The 17,194-nt window shown below is 33.2% G+C and overlaps 2 protein-coding genes across 3 annotated transcripts; one reads left to right on the plus strand and one right to left on the minus strand.

Moving 5' to 3' along the window:
• Positions 1 to 2,267: 2,267 nt before the first annotated feature.
• mdh1b (malate dehydrogenase 1B, NAD (soluble)) lies at positions 2,268 to 5,642 on the minus strand. Of its 2 annotated transcripts, XM_065253893.2 has the most exons (6): positions 4,834 to 5,642; positions 4,047 to 4,561; positions 3,572 to 3,713; positions 3,094 to 3,269; positions 2,607 to 2,746; positions 2,268 to 2,504 (listed from the first exon to the last, which is right to left on the minus strand). In XM_065253893.2, the coding sequence occupies exons 1-6, from the start codon at positions 4,950 to 4,952 to the stop codon at positions 2,475 to 2,477; spliced, it is 1,122 nt and encodes a 373-aa protein (XP_065109965.1). In that variant the 5' UTR covers positions 4,953 to 5,642; the 3' UTR covers positions 2,268 to 2,474. The 2 variants fall into 2 exon arrangements, with proteins under 2 accessions (XP_065109965.1, XP_065109964.1); XM_065253892.2 differs by having other exon boundaries at positions 2,268 to 2,746.
• A 573-nt stretch (positions 5,643 to 6,215) lies between these two features.
• On the plus strand, positions 6,216 to 16,668 carry fastkd2 (FAST kinase domains 2). Its single transcript, XM_065254178.1, has 12 exons — positions 6,216 to 6,329; positions 7,328 to 7,991; positions 8,105 to 8,208; positions 8,290 to 8,398; positions 8,835 to 8,958; positions 9,047 to 9,186; positions 14,771 to 14,943; positions 15,272 to 15,435; positions 15,512 to 15,736; positions 15,905 to 15,989; positions 16,181 to 16,295; positions 16,375 to 16,668. The coding sequence occupies exons 2-12, from the start codon at positions 7,395 to 7,397 to the stop codon at positions 16,498 to 16,500; spliced, it is 1,962 nt and encodes a 653-aa protein (XP_065110250.1). The 5' UTR covers positions 6,216 to 6,329; positions 7,328 to 7,394; the 3' UTR covers positions 16,501 to 16,668.
• Positions 16,669 to 17,194: the final 526 nt, after the last annotated feature.

A 17,194-nucleotide genomic window follows, 5' to 3' on the forward strand; every position in this document is an offset into this window, starting at 1 on the left:
GTGAGTCGGAGTATGGACACGTTACAAAGGTTGATGGCATTCACAGGAAATATATTTTACATTTGTTGCACACCAGAACCACAGCGTTGTCTTCACCAAACCTATTAATGTTACTGTTGCTTAAACGTACCCACGGTTTCACAGACGAGGCTTAAGGCTAGTCCTAAATTAAGACGCATGTTTGAACTGGAAATAGCACTGACAGATCTTAAAATATGCCAGCGCCATTGATTTGTCTCACAAGCAGTGGCGGCTCGTGGGTGCTCATCCGAGGGCCGCAAATTCAAGATAAGTGTTCGGAGTGTCGTGTGTTGCTCGTGTTTCAAAATATGTGTTTGTTGCATCATGTGAACCATGTGCATCACGTGTTTTGTGAAAATAAGTTCCTGCTGCACACGCGTCAAAACACGTTCACGTTTACAAAATACATGCAAGACACTCCCTTAACTGTAAACTTTGATTATGCATGAGATTATGCGAGTATCTGGCAAACGCGAGCGTCACTTTTATCATAATCCCTTTAGATGCATCTGCACCAGGCACTTATTTTGACAAGACACGTGATGCACATTGGATCGCTTGATGCGCAGAACACACATTTTGAAATTACGAACCACACACATGACGGGCTTCGCATCCAGCGCCCTCGAAAAAAAAAAGTCACCGGCTGCCACTGCTCACTAGATACACACCAGTAATGTATTTGTCTAAGGCATGTTTATATAAGATCATTAAACATCTTAATTACTAAGGTCCTGGCTTTAGCTACAGATTGAAACAAACCAAGAATGAAACTTTGCATGGATCCTGAGTACAGTTTGTGTTGCACATAAAAGAAATGTGCACAGCTTAGGGGGTAAGCTTATTTATTGACCCAAACAAGATTTTTGTATAAGGTTTCTTGATATAAAAAGCACCTCTTAATGTAAGGTGTGTTTACTTTAGCTTTTTAAAGGAGTAACCGTTGCCTTTACTTCAGAAGACATTTATTAACTAGATGCAGTGTTTGAATTAAGGGGTGTGTGGGGGGGTGTTCTGGGGTGGTCCTGGACGTCCTAGCATTAAGGGACCCCCTATAAAGTACAAAAATATAAATAAGGGGGTGTCCCCTGGTTTTAATAAATTGTAAATACTACATGAATTTTAAATTTTTGTGCCGCACTGCCACAAAGCGATACTGTCCATTATTTGTCACAATTTCGCAATAAACTAATACAAAAGATTTTTTTTGAATAAATGTAAACCCTCAAGTGCGCCTCATGCTATTTTCTGGAGGAATTGACAGATTGTTAGATTTAGATTTAGGATTGGCTTAGGGACTTAAAAAAATTCTTCTTAAACTATTATTTCACACTAATTTGAGGGGTAAAAATGGTTACCCATATGGCAAAAAAAAATTCTCTGGCCAAAAATATGTTTTAAATATATGCTAAATACATTTTGCAGAAAGCTTAATTAAATATATTGTCAAATTAAGAAATATATTTAGTTCATATATCAACATATTTTTAAAATATATTTTAGGGTAACAAAAACATTTCTAAAAAATATTTTTCCTAGCCAAAATATAGAAGTTTATAAAGTTTATTCTTACAATTTAATTTATACTTTTAAATTTTTTTTTACTTTTGATGTTCACAGGTGTGTAATGAAAAGTTTTTCTTCCAGTGCGATGTGAATATAAATGCTTTAAAAAAGAAGAATATATATATATATATATATATATATATATATATATATATATATATATATATATATATTTCAAAATGGCCAACAAATATAATGGTCAAAAATACATTTTCAAATATATTTTTTAGCCATTTTTTGTATATTTTGAAATATATTTGAAAATGTATTGTTATGCTGTATGGTTAGGGTTTGAATTAAGGGTAATTTGGGGTTTCTTTGCATTAAACGTTGATTCAGGACCAACAAAAATTTTATGAATGGATGCTTAGCTAGGGGACCCCCATTATGTTTGCTATAATTCAGACATTGATTCAGCGGATGCATTAGTTTTAATGGATGGATGCTCTTTTTTCAGCTTAAATGAGGCACTATTCAATGCCAGTTTCAAGCTAAAAAAAATGATTTAATATAACTCTCTTGATATGTTTGGCTGAAAAACAAAAGTCATATACACCCAGCTAGGATGGCTTATGGGTCATTTTTATTTTGGGGTTTTTATTTCTTTAATAAACAAGTTTTGCACCGACAAAGAACAATAATTGTTTATTAGAAAAATACAAAAAACAAACCTGAAACAAACAGGATATTTGTTTTTTATACAGAATAATTTGAGTATAATATAGTTTAGTATATACTGTAATTATCTAAGTACTCTGAGGTTTAACTGTACAGTGGTACAACATATGGTATTGTATCCAGCGAACTTCATATAGTTACATTGTAGGAAATTATCCAAAAAACTGAATACATTGTTAAAATCCTTCGTAATCATCAGGGTGGTTCCTTCAGTATCCGATAGCTGCAATGTATCTCTCCTACAGGAAATGTAAATACACAAATTAATATAATTTTATGATATCATAGCGCACAAATCCATCTGCCATGTAACATTTTATTAATAAATCTTTCATACGCACCATTTTAAGTTCATCAATGCAAGCCTCAAGCTTCATCTTTAAGTCATCTGTAACAGAAACATCTAACTGGACTGACCATCGACCATCCCTGCAACTCATGGGCATTGAGAAGACCAAACCTTCTGGAAATCCAAACTGTCCTGCATGGTGATACAGAAAAGATTCATTATATTAATATCCATTCTTTCAACATTATACAGTTATTTATAGATTTTATTATACAATCAGAAACCCTCAATTTATGACTATGATTTAATTTTGCATTTACATTTATGCATTTGTCAGATGTTTTTATCCAAAGTGACATCAAGGCAACATTTTATAAGTAGGCCCAAGTGTGTTTGCTGGGAATCATGACCTTTTGCGCTGCTAATGTGGTCAGCTGTTGACTTATAAAGGTGTGATACCTTTGCATAATCCATTACATTATCTTATAGGCTGTGCATTATGCAACCATCTAATTGTGAACTGTAAATTATAGTCTTACCTCTACTATGTACACCCAATGAAAAGACTTCCCCCGGTAACGTATCGTTGTTCCAGGCTCTTAAAACTGCTACTATCCCATTGGTTGTTGACAGGGCTGTGGCTTTGTTGGTCTTTGATGAAATTGTTGCACGACGTTCATGTACTAATCTCATAAAATCTTTCTCCAGCCATTTCCTTAAAAGAACGTGTATAATTTTGTGGGTGGCAAATAAAGTATACGTTTAAAGATATGTGCATGTTTAACATGCAAATCTTAAAATGCGCCCTAAATACACTTTTAAAAATTAGGGGTGACGATGCAAGAATAGAAGAAACCAAAAATGGCACCTTTATTTTTAAAATGTATTGCACCTGCCTGCTAACACCACAGCTATTATGACAACTCATGAAGCTTAGAAGGAATTCATTTAAAAATAATTTTCAATAGTCATTAGTTGTCTATATAATAGTTATTCATATACAATAATAATCTTTACCAATCATAAATCATCTCCAGGACTGGCTGAGAAAAACTATCTGGTCCCCAAACAGCACCATCATATCTGTAAACCATCGCCTTCTGCAGGTCAATGTGGTAACTGCCGCTTACATTGCCCCATATGATGATGTTAGTGATGTCTGCGAATGTCATACACGAAGAAAATTAAGCAAATTATGTTTGAAAAATTGAGCACTAACTGATCCATTGGACCCACAATGAAAATGTAATGCATTGTTTACAGAATTTAATTATATTGGACTATGATTGACAATGTGTGATCCTGGACCACAAAACCAATTTTTTTTTTAATTGTCATATTTTCTGACAGTGTATTTGTGCAAAAGGGTGGAAATCAAATCTTTAACCCTTTGCACAAATAAATAATAAAACAAATGACATTTCAGATTTTTGGCTACATTGCGTTATTTAATAAAAAGTTTACAATGCTTATCGGGGCAAAAATTTGTTACCTGTGGTCTTGACTGATAACTTCTGTGCAAGCTGAGCTTTTGCTTCATTCTCCAGTTGGGTTGTCATCGCCACAAAGTTGTGCGGGTCGACAGAAGGCGCGTTCTCGACCAGCAGCATGCACTTCAAATTGATAAAGTCCTCTCCGGCCACGAGCACTCTGGCGTCTTTCCGTGCATTTGCCTCGATGAGTTGCCCGTAGCAACTAAAACGCTCTGCTACCCGGCTCACCGTGTGGTCCTTGTCATCCTGCTCATCATTACTTTCACATTTTGTGAGCAAGTCATCCAGAAAAATGATAAAGTGGGCTTCTTGAAAGGCCAGGGTTAGGTCTGAATGGACAGTGACCTCGTGGAGGTGAGGTAGGGCAAGGTCTTCTACCTCCATTTTAAGCCCGTGTAAGGATTCCTCCGAGCTGCCAACATCCAGGAGGTGAAGACTGATGGTGTGAGCATTTGGGAAAAGCTCTGGGGTGAACAATTGAGGAATGAGGATGGAGCAGACGGGATGCAACGCACTGCAAGGTTAAACATTAATAGAAAGACAGTGTATTTGTATATTTCATTTACATGTATGCATTTGACAGACGCTTTTATCCAAAGCGACTTAGAGATCATTACAAGCTGTTTTTAAGTATTATATAACATTGCAGTAGCAGCACAAAGGTCATGAGTTTGATGCCCAGCTACATACACACATAATGCAGTGCTCTACCAATGCAGCTCCAGCTATTTCCTTTGTCAAATCCTATTTCTGAAGGATTTATTTTTAATGAATAGACACGTGTACCTGCTGATCCATACGTGCAATGGTGTGAGTACGTTTTGTCTTTGAATTTCCTCCTGCATGCACCATTCTTTTGTCTGAAGATTTTCTTCTGCGATTTTTAACATCAGATCAGTGGTCATATCTGAGGTAATACCATAGTAACCCTGCAGAAGAGGACAGCGATATAATCGTCACATATATAGATACTGTATAGTCATTAACCTTGGACCTTTTTAAAACTTCATGGTGACCTGAAAAGAAATGAGATGTGAGTGGATGTTGTTGCCCTGAATTAACTTCTTACACCTTATTGGTTATATTACATTTTTAAAGAATTAAACTGAAATTCTGAAAACTATACAGAAGGATCTTATTTGATTCAAACAGGATTATTTATGAATAGTTTACACTGCAAACAAACAAACATTTTTCTAAAATAACCAAGTTTTCTCATCTATCCAAGGTTTTCTCATATTTTGGCACACTATGCCATATGCAAACCTCTGCATGCTCAAGAAAATCGTTGAAGCCCCCAAGTAGCATGCTTTTCCCACCACGATCCACCAACTCCCTCCACACTATAGGAGAACTTGAATGCTTCCAGCCATTAAATGCACAGGTGTCCTCCAGCCAAACCTACAGTAAAACAATAAATAAATGTGCAATGCACAGACAACTTTACTTCAGGGGGACAAGAGAATGCAAGGAGGTCCTAAAGCTAAAACATATATTTACCTTCCATTCACTGGGATGCACACAAATCTTGTGAATGTGAAAATCAGGCAGTTTTTGTCGCAGCACATCTGCGAGAATCTCAGCCTTTGCATAATACGGACAGTCAGCTTTGCCTGCACAGATGAATTGATGCAATAGTATAATATTTCATAATAAACTTATTTAAGTATTTTATAAAAAATACTATACAGTTTTAAAAGTAATGGTAACAATTATAAATGAGTTTTAAATTGTTAACACTATTAATTAATTACATAATTACATTCAGAATTTACTTACATCAGTGAATGCACAACGAACTAACATGCATAAATAACGAACAATCGTATTCGTGTTACACATTAATAATTGACTGTGCATTAATATTAACTAATGTAGTAAGCGAATGTTAAGAAATACAACCTGTTATAATTACACAATAATATATTTTTATTAAATATTATAAAGTTAATTACCCACCCGCAAGTACAAACTTGGCCATGTCTGCGACAACGCTCACCAAGCGTCCAGTGTTGCCAGGCAACCGCTTGTGTTCCGCATAGACGTCCGGTGGGAAACATCCGCTTTCGCTTTCTTTCTTCAAATAATATATATTTTACCTTCCTAAAATTTGTTGTAATTTTTAATCGTATTAAAAGTTTTATAAATTAATTACCAACAACTTAGACATTACTGTAAAAATAACGTGAAATACTGAAAGCGGAACTGTTGTTTGTTCCTGTATGTTCCTGTCAGTGTCATGGCCGCGTCCATAGCGAAAGCACTTCACATGTGAATGAAGGGTAAGGTTGTTCATATAGAATTTCTAAAGATTACTAATTTGTGTGAATTGACTAATCTACATTATTTAAATATTGTTTTCTGCTTGGAAACGTATAGCCAGTATTATAATGCAGCTTATGGTGTCTATAATAGTATTAGCATTAGCAAGATGAAGATGCTGTATTTTGTCCACTACAGTTTTATGTTGTTTAACCCCCCTGATACATTATAATTTAGATTTTTGCGTTTATACGCAGTTATGCTATTTTAACAATAAATGATTTTTTACTGTATATGTAAGTTTAAAAAACTTAAATGTAGTTTTAGCTGTTCTAAAATTGTAGCATGATGCTAATGCCATTTGTATTAGAAAAATAAATGTTAGTCCCGAATTTGATTATTATAATCCTGAAGTTCTTTTTGTTATTTTATTTATTTATTTATTTTTACATATTTTATACCCTGGTATTATGGTAATGCAGTTTTTTTATGGACCATGGAATACCACAATATTATTTTTTTGTGCCTTGGAGTATTATGTAAATAAAAAAAGTTTTTATTGTATTTAAACAGTAATTCACTTTACAGCAGCCCTTACAACCATGTGTCATGATTATCATACTTAAAAAAAAAAATCCAAAAGTTAAAATGTATCATAACTAATCTACATAATAACCAAATTGTCTAAAGTAATACAGCCAATGAGTTAAAGGGCCTTAAACATATTGAAAGTGGCCAACAAATATTTGCACAAAATATTATAAAAAGGGCCTTTTGAGAGTCCAAAAACCTTTTTACTTTGTATGTTTTGATACTCATTCTTGAATTATTTCCTTAAATTATGTAAATTATTAACAATGTTTATATATATTTATATTATATTAATGTAACAATAACTTTTTTCCATACATCTAAAAGTAATTTTAATAATAATTTGTAGAAACCCTATCATATACTATGGTAATTATTCTTTTCTGTGGTTTACATTTTATAATTCTGCTTTCTCATTTATTTCCAGTTTATGTCATGCAAAAATCTTGGAAGAAGAATCCTGTATTAGCCGTATCATATTTGCTAATATAAATATGTATAAATCCAGGGTAGACATGTTGAGATGTGCTCTTAGGTCTGCATCCCTATGGAAATGTGACTCTCTTATACAGACAAGCACTGCTTTACAATGTAGGAGCAGAAGTTTTGTTGCTTCCTCTCGATGGGGAAAAAAACCCACACAAGGATGCCCATCACAAAGAGTGAGATATTATTGTCAACCTGGTGAACGTGGAGAATTTCTCAATGTTGAACAAACAACTAAACTGCAACCTACAGACTCCAGTGAACCCCCATTAGAGAAGCCAGCACCTTTCTACACACATTTGCAAGACTGTTTATCCCCCATTGATGTTCTGGACGCATCTCAGAGGTTTCCAGAGTCCCAACGGCACGTTAGCAGCATGTTAACACGCATGTGGGACACCACGAAGAAGATGACGGAGGAACAGAGACGCTATGAGCTACAGCTGATGTTTGATCACCTGGGGTTTGAGGAGCTCTGCGGCCGGGCCGCAACCGATGCCTGGCGCATGAGGAGCGACGATCTGGTGTACAGTCTGCTGGCGATGATCAAGCTGGGAGTTTCGCAAAACACTCGTGTTGTGCAGACCCTGCTGCGGGTCATACAGGTGAATGTGACCACAATTCATTCATATTTTCACTCACCATTTATTTATTTTTCTATACTTAAATAAAGTAAATAAAAAGAATTCTGTTCTGAATTAATGTATCACACATGCAGGAGCGTGTGAATCAGATGGATGAGAAATGTCTCTCAGTGTTGGCTGGTTCTCTTCGGGATATGGAGGACAGCAAGAACGTCCAGGCCCTGAGAGAGGCTTTGAGGTGGGAAAATTAGGATGCACACGTAAATAATTTCACAAATATCTGTCTATGTATTTATTGTTATGTACTGTGATGTTGAAGGTTGTTGTTAAAGGATCGAATATCAGGCATCCAGAGCATTGTGGTTCTACAGAGCATGATGAGAGCTGTCGGCAAAAACTCTCCTCTACATCTGAAGAAACAGCTGGCGGTTAGATTTAACTATCAATTTTTTTGTTTCAATGTTTTTCTAAAATTAACTTCACTTTTCTTAGCCGTCATTTGATCATTTTTATTGTTACATATTTATTTATTACTTATATATATATTTATATATATACTTATAACATATTTAATATTATTTATAACAATATAACCACAAAGGTGCAATGTGGGACTTTTAGCGGCATCTAGCGGTGAGATTATCAGGGTTCCCACGGGTCTTTGAAATCCTTGAAAGTTTGTGAATCTGGCAAAAAATTTCAAAATTGTATATTTTATTGCATTTTTGTCAAGAGATCCTCCTAAGAGTCCCACATGGCACCTTTAACTATCACTTTCATTTTTTTTCAGTCCTTTATTTTCTAAAATATTCCCTAGTCCTTAAATAAAGAAAAGATTGTTATATCCTCTTTTTGTGCCCTCAGATGAAGGCTTTGTCAATGACAGATAGGTTTAGTCCACCCAACAATCAGTACATGTTCTGCAGTCTGGCTGCCATGGGTCTGAACTTTAAACCCCTGTTAGATGTCTGCAGCAAAAAGATAGCTGGTGAGCAAATAACAACCAATCTCTTATATGTCCCTTATACCAAATTTAATCTCATAAAGCTCATCTTCTCAATTCTGTTCTCCTGCAGAAAATGTGCACGAGTTTCCCTTTAATAGACTTCTAGCCGTTCTTATATCCTGTCGTGACCTCCGCTACAGAAACTACAGCCTCTTCAGCTCTGTGTCTGAATATGTGGTCAATACTTTTGACATGTGGTCCAACAAACAGGTAAGATCTCCATTGGTTTAAATTTAAAAGAAGTGGGATGGTACATTTCTAAGCAGTTGATCTACTGGTGGTAGACATGGAGTTTTCAAACTTTTTGTCAGCTGAACCCCATTGATTGAAATCCTTAACTTGAAGTACCCCCTGAGATACCCCCTAAGTTAATATTTCAATAATTTAATAGCGCTTTTGCCTGTTTAGCTTTAAAAACTTATTTTTCATCCATTTAAAAGTTTATATCAGTATTTGACATGGTTATTGTTATTAGTACCTGGACCTTATTATTGTTATTATTGGACCTTCATTTTATTTTATTTTATTTCAGTTTTTTGATATATATTAGTGTTGTGTAATGGTCACATGACATGCAGATTAAACAAATAAAAATAAAATATTTTTGTACGTTTTTAATTTAGATATAAAAAATATTTAGTTGGAATTAATTGATTGTTTTTCATCAACTTACGACGAAACCCTGTGGTAGATGATCAAAGTGACAGGAAGAAGGAAGAATGTGAATCGTGTCTATGGACCAGAATATCAAAGGTCCTAAGCAATTGCATAGAAACAAGCATCAAATGTCGGATTTTTCAAATAAATTTTTGTAACAATTTTCCGATTTTACATCAGAAGAAATAAGCTTTATTTTGCAAAGTCAACTATATTTATATTTCTTTTTTTTTTCAATTTTGCATTGTTCAACTTTTTGTTGCACTTTTATTTTTAAGTTTAATCATCTTGAATTTACTAATTATTTCAAATTTCTTGATTAGAAAGGAGTTATATTATAAAAACTTTTAATATACAGTATTATTTTATATACTGCATATATAATGTAATATATAGTATTTTATTGGCCTCATAAATAGATAATAAAATAATCAAATGGTATATACTTTATTCTTTGACTTTGATGTAGGAAAGCATAGAAAAGTGAGCGTAGTAATAATGCAATGTATACAGTAAAGTATTAAGTTAAGCCAATGGTTGCGGACTCTCCAGGGGATGAAAAAACCCCTAGGAGAAAAACCCTCCTGTCTAGTCCAGGGGGAAACTCCTTGGAGGAGAAAAAGCCCCTGAGGGAGATACATATATATATATATATATATATATATATATATATATATATATATATATATATATATATATATATATATATATATATATAAATACTATCAAGGTATGTGAACGGGATGGGTAAGCGGATTAAACTGGTTCCGCCAGTGGTCGTTGGTCAGACATCGGCTGGGCATCACATTGAAGGACGGTCAGTAGATCAGTGGTGTGTGATGACCTTCACAGCAGCATGAACAAGTCAGAACAGAGACGCACATTTATTATTAGCAGCCTACTCTTATGATGAATGAACAAAATCGGATTCAGTTATCTGTGTTATTTAATTCCTTCAAAATTCAGAAATGTCACACCCATAACAGAGAAATGTCACATTCATAAAATAGTTTCTCCTCATAAATGCGCATACTAAATTTAAATGAAAAAATATTTAAGTGCAAAATTCAGAATTGTCACACCCATAACAGAGAAATGTCACATTCATAAAATTGTTTCTCCTCATAAATGCACATACTAAATTTAAATGAAAAAATATTTAAGTGAAAAATTCAGAATTGTCACATCCATAACGGAGAAATGTCACATCCATAAAGTTGTTTCTCTTCATAAATGTGCATACAAAATTTAAATGAAAAAATATTTAAGTGCAAAATTCAGAATTGTCACATCCACAACGGAGAAATGTCACATTCATAAAGTTGTTTCTCTTCATAAATGCACATACTAAATTTAAATGAAAAAATATTTAAGCGCAAATTCTGAATTGTCAAATCCATAACAGAGAAATGTCACATTCATAAAATTGTTTCTCTTCATAAATGCACATACTAAATTTAAATGAAAAAATATTTAAGCGCAAATTCTGAATTGTCAAATCCATAACGGAGAAATGTCACATCCATAAAGTTGTTTCTCTACATAAATGTGCATACAAAATTTAAATGAAAAAATATTTAAGTGCAAAATTCAGAATTGTCAAATCCATAACGGAGAAATGTCACATCCATAAAGTTGTTTCTCTACATAAATGTGCATACAAAATTTAAATGAAAAAATATTTAAGTGCAAAATTCAGAATTGTCAAATCCATAACGGAGAAATGTCACATTCATAAAGTTGTTTCTCTTCATAAATGCACATACTAAATTTAAATGAAAAAATATTTAAGCGCAAATTCTGAATTGTCAAATCCATAACGGAGAAATGTCACATCCATAAAATTGTTTCTCCTCATAAATGCACATACTAAATTTAAATGAAAAAATATTTAAGTGCAAAATTCAGAATTGTCAAATCCATAACAGAGAAATGTCACATTCATAAAATTGTTTCTCCTCATAAATGCACATACTAAATTTAAATGAAAAAATATTTAAGCGCAAAATTCTGAATTGTCAAATCCATAACGGAGAAATGTCACATCCATAAAGTTGTTTCTCTTCATAAATGTGCATACAAAATGTAAATGAAAAAATATTTAAGTGCAAAATTCAGAATTGTCACATCCACAACGGAGAAATGTCACATTCATAAAGTTGTTTCTCTTCATAAATGCACATACTAAATTTAAATGTAAAAATATTTAAGCGCAAATTCTGAATTGTCAAATCCATAACAGAGAAATGTAACATTCATAAAATTGTTTCTCCTCATAAATGCACATACTAAATTTAAATGAAAAAATATTTAAGCGCAAATTCTGAATTGTCAAATCCATAACAGAGAAATGTCACATTCATAAAATTGTTTCTCCTCATAAATGCACATACTAAATTTAAATGAAAAAATATTTAAGCGCAAATTCTGAATTGTCAAATCCATAACAGAGAAATATAACATTCATAAAATTGTTTCTCCTCATAAATGCACATACTAAATTTAAATGAAAAAATATTTAAGCGCAAAATTCTGAATTGTCAAATCCATAACGGAGAAATGTCACATCCATAAAGTTGTTTCTCTTCATAAATGTGCATACAAAATGTAAATGAAAAAATATTTAAGTGCAAAATTCAGAATTGTCACATCCACAACGGAGAAATGTCACATTCATAAAGTTGTTTCTCTTCATAAATGCACATACTAAATTTAAATGTAAAAATATTTAAGCGCAAATTCTGAATTGTCAAATCCATAACAGAGAAATGTAACATTCATAAAATTGTTTCTCCTCATAAATGCACATACTAAATTTAAATGAAAAAATATTTAAGTGCAAAATTCAGAATTGTCACATCCACAACGGAGAAATGTCACATTCATAAAGTTGTTTCTCTTCATAAATGCACATACTAAATTTAAATGTAAAAATATTTAAGCGCAAATTCTGAATTGTCAAATCCATAACAGAGAAATGTAACATTCATAAAATTGTTTCTCCTCATAAATGCACATACTAAATTTAAATGAAAAAATATTTAAGCGCAAATTCTGAATTGTCAAATCCATAACAGAGAAATGTCACATTCATAAAATTGTTTCTCCTCATAAATGCACATACTAAATTTAAATGAAAAAATATTTAAGCGCAAATTCTGAATTGTCAAATCCATAACAGAGAAATGTCACATTCATAAAATTGTTTCTCCTCATAAATGCACATACTAAATTTAAATGAAAAAATATTTAAGCGCAAATTCTGAATTGTCAAATCCATAACGGAGAAATGTCACATTCATAAAGTTGTTTCTCTTCATAAATGCACATACTAAATTTAAATGAAAAAATATTTAAGCGCAAATTCTGAATTGTCAAATCCATAACAGAGAAATGTCACATTCATAAAATTGTTTCTCCTCATAAATGCACATACTAAATTTAAATGAAAAAATATTTAAGCGCAAATTCTGAATTGTCAAATCCATAACAGAGAAATATAACATTCATAAAATTGTTTCTCCTCATAAATGCACATACTAAATTTAAATGAAAAAATATTTAAGCGCAAAATTCTGAATTGTCAAATCCATAACGGAGAAATGTCACATCCATAAAGTTGTTTCTCTTCATAAATGTGCATACAAAATGTAAATGAAAAAATATTTAAGTGCAAAATTCAGAATTGTCACATCCACAACGGAGAAATGTCACATTCATAAAGTTGTTTCTCTTCATAAATGCACATACTAAATTTAAATGTAAAAATATTTAAGCGCAAATTCTGAATTGTCAAATCCATAACAGAGAAATGTAACATTCATAAAATTGTTTCTCCTCATAAATGCACATACTAAATTTAAATGAAAAAATATTTAAGTGCAAAATTCAGAATTGTCACATCCACAACGGAGAAATGTCACATTCATAAAGTTGTTTCTCCTCATAAATGCACATACTAAATTTAAATGAAAAAATATTTAAGCGCAAATTCTGAATTGTCAAATCCATAACAGAGAAATGTCACATTCATAAAATTGTTTCTCCTCATAAATGCACATACTAAATTTAAATGAAAAAATATTTAAGCGCAAATTCTGAATTGTCAAATCCATAACGGAGAAATGTCACATTCATAAAGTTGTTTCTCTTCATAAATGCACATACTAAATTTAAATGAAAAAATATTTAAGCGCAAATTCTGAATTGTCAAATCCATAACAGAGAAATGTAACATTCATAAAATTGTTTCTCCTCATAAATGCACATACTAAATTTAAATGAAAAAATATTTAAGCGCAAATTCTGAATTGTCAAATCCATAACAGAGAAATGTCACATTCATAAAATTGTTTCTCCTCATAAATGCACATACTAAATTTAAATGAAAAAATATTTAAGCGCAAATTCTGAATTGTCAAATCCATAACAGAGAAATGTCACATTCATAAAATTGTTTCTCCTCATAAATGCACATACTAAATTTAAATGAAAAAATATTTAAGCGCAAATTCTGAATTGTCAAATCCATAACGGAGAAATGTCACATTCATAAAGTTGTTTCTCTTCATAAATGCACATACTAAATTTAAATGAAAAAATATTTAAGCGCAAATTCTGAATTGTCAAATCCATAACAGAGAAATGTCACATTCATAAAATTGTTTCTCCTCATAAATGCACATACTAAATTTAAATGAAAAAATATTTAAGTGCAAAATTCAGAATTGTCACATCCATAACAGAGAAATGTCACATCCATAAAGTTGTTTCTCTTCATAAATGTGCATACAAAATTTTAATTAAAAAAATATTTTTTTTAAAGAGATGTCCCGGCTTCTAGTTTGTGCATTTTTATTCATAAAATTGTCACAGAGTATGTTGTTTCCCAAAAACTTGAGTCCTTTTTTGTGTCATCCATCACGCATGCATGTTTCTCTCATCTTAAATAGAAAACATGAGATTAGACATCAGTAGTTTTCTCATGTCTGGACTCTATCATCAGGGGTTTAGGAAAATATAAATCAATAATTAAATATATCTGTAATAAATGCATTCTCTGACAATTTATATATTTCAAGTTTTGACTGAAATGTCACATCCATAATGCTGAAATTGCCCATATGATCTTTTTTAGGTGATTCTCTTTCTAGTAACATTTGAGGATCTTGGGTTCAATCCCGCAGCTCTTTTGGATGCATTCGCTGAGAGAATTTTCCAGAAATCAGAAATGTTGACCCTGAAAGATCTCTTGAGTGTTTTAAAAGTCTATTCACTGCTCAATCACGACCTGAAAGATGACAAACAAGAGTAAGCTGCTGTTTTCTTAAGTATTTATGAAGGAAAATAAAAATCAACAACCAAAGGAAAAATTATGGGTAGCATTTTATTTTACAGTACAGTTCCACATGTGCATACTATGTATTGTGTTACTGTGTAATAACTAGGTACCAGCCCTGAACCTAACTGTAATACTAACATGAACCCAGAGTATTTTGGCTGGTAAATACAATGTAAGTGCACATAGTGTAAAATAAAGTCCAACCAAATTAATGCACTTAAGGTACAAACATCAAAGTTTATTTTCTGTGCCTTCGAAGTGTGTGTTTCTAATTGTTTATATAATTTTTTTCTCTAGGTTTTTGATCACTGTAACAAGGGCTTTAGAGTCCTATCTGTCTAAGATCTCACATATTGATCTGCTGAAAGCCGTCCACTATCTTGCATTGCTGGAGCATTTTCCCCAAACCCTACTGGAGAAACTGTTTCAGCCGGACACCCTGGATCTGCTTCTGGAAAAAGGTTAACATCTCTTCTCATTCTGCTTTTTTTCCGTCTGAATCAAACCTGGTTTACACCATTTACCGTGTGCTCATAGGCAGACAGTCAAACAGGGTTCAGAAGGGGTTGCAAGGTTTGGATCTTTGTTTACGGTTGGATAAACCTCACCTGCCTCCCTCCTTAACCTCCATCACAAACCTCCAGATCCCAGCTCCTGCTCAGGAGCTTCCAGTCAACCAGGAAGTGCTGAATGTTGTCAGGGAAATTGTGGAAAACGATGCGGTTCAAGAGAGCGTGCTGGAACAGGGGGTTTATTTCATTGGTAAGAATTATTATTACACGGCACTCTGAAATGCTTGCTTCTGATTGGCCAGTCGCACCATTCCAGTTATTTCTGTATAATGACAGCTCAAAACTAATAATCCATGGTCATCCGGGTGAGTCATCTCGACAGGTGCAATATATTCATTATGAATTGTCTTTGGTTTAGACTGTGTGATTACTACATCTGGTCAAATAGAAGAGAACTGTGGAGCCCACGACGATGATTCTGGGACCCTTAAATGTCCTGAAAGGTAACGCATCTAATTTACCTTTATATTATTTAAGCTTTACATTATATAAGCATCTGGGATCAAATCATTTTAATAAACCTAAACTTATTAAATGAAAATAAAAATGATTGATTGAAGATTAATGCATGAGCTCCTTAATATTTTAAAAAAACATTAATATTATTGTTTTGTATTATTCTGTATCGCTCAAGGATCGCCGTGGTCTGTCCTTCGCATAATTCATTTTGCTTCGGTTCAACACATCCTCGAGGCAACCTGGCTGTTAAACTTCGCCATCTTAAAAAACTCGGATATAAACCTGTTTTGGTGAGTTCGAAACAGTTATGGAGAATGAAGCTTTAGTGATTTTTATTATTGTTTTTTAATGTATTTTCCTCTTTTTCAGGTTCCAGTACATGAGCTCAGTTCTCTGACTGAGGAGGAGAAGATTAAGATGATACAAACACTTATTTTACCAGCACAGGAATCCACTGAATCACAGACAATACAGCAAGAGAGTCTAAAAACTTAATCTGTATCATCTACACAACCAATTACGTTGCGGTTTATTGGCACAGAACCTTTTGATCTAACTAAGAGACTTATTTGGGATGTGTATTTATTGATATGAATGTTAAACTGTTGTATTTATCCTTTATTGTGAAGTGATGAATAAACTTTCACTGAAACACAAGTAAAATGCATCTAATTTTGCTATGGAAGTCAATTGAAATAAATAACAAATGTTGCTTGCTTTTCTTCTTACATGAGAAAACATTTATTTTCATCCCTACTGAAAATAAAACCAGCTCACCACCTTGGTATAAGCTGGTTTTGCTGGTGTAGCAAGCTGGTCTGGCTGTGTTTTGGGCACTTTTTAAGATTGTCTACCTGGAAGAGCAGCTGACCCACCAGCTTTGCCAGGCTGGGAGGTCCAATTTAAACCAGCTACCAGTTTAGGCTGGTCTTAGCTGGATTTTAGACCAGCATAAGATGGTAGCTGGTTTAAGCTGGTCCTCCCAGCCTGGCAAAGCTGGTTAAGCTTGTGGGTCAGTCCGTCTTCAAGCCTGACCAGCTAAGTCCAGACCATCTTAAAAAGTGACCAAAACACAGATAGACCAGCTTGCTACGCCAGCTAATACCAAGCTGGGATACCAGCAGCTTACCACCTATGCTTGTTTTAGATGTTTTTTTTTTTAGTGCTGGTGTGCATCTTAAGACAAAAC

This window comes from Paramisgurnus dabryanus, chromosome 4 (genome assembly GCF_030506205.2).
Source record: "Paramisgurnus dabryanus chromosome 4, PD_genome_1.1, whole genome shotgun sequence".
Lineage (NCBI taxonomy): Eukaryota > Metazoa > Chordata > Actinopteri > Cypriniformes > Cobitidae > Paramisgurnus > Paramisgurnus dabryanus.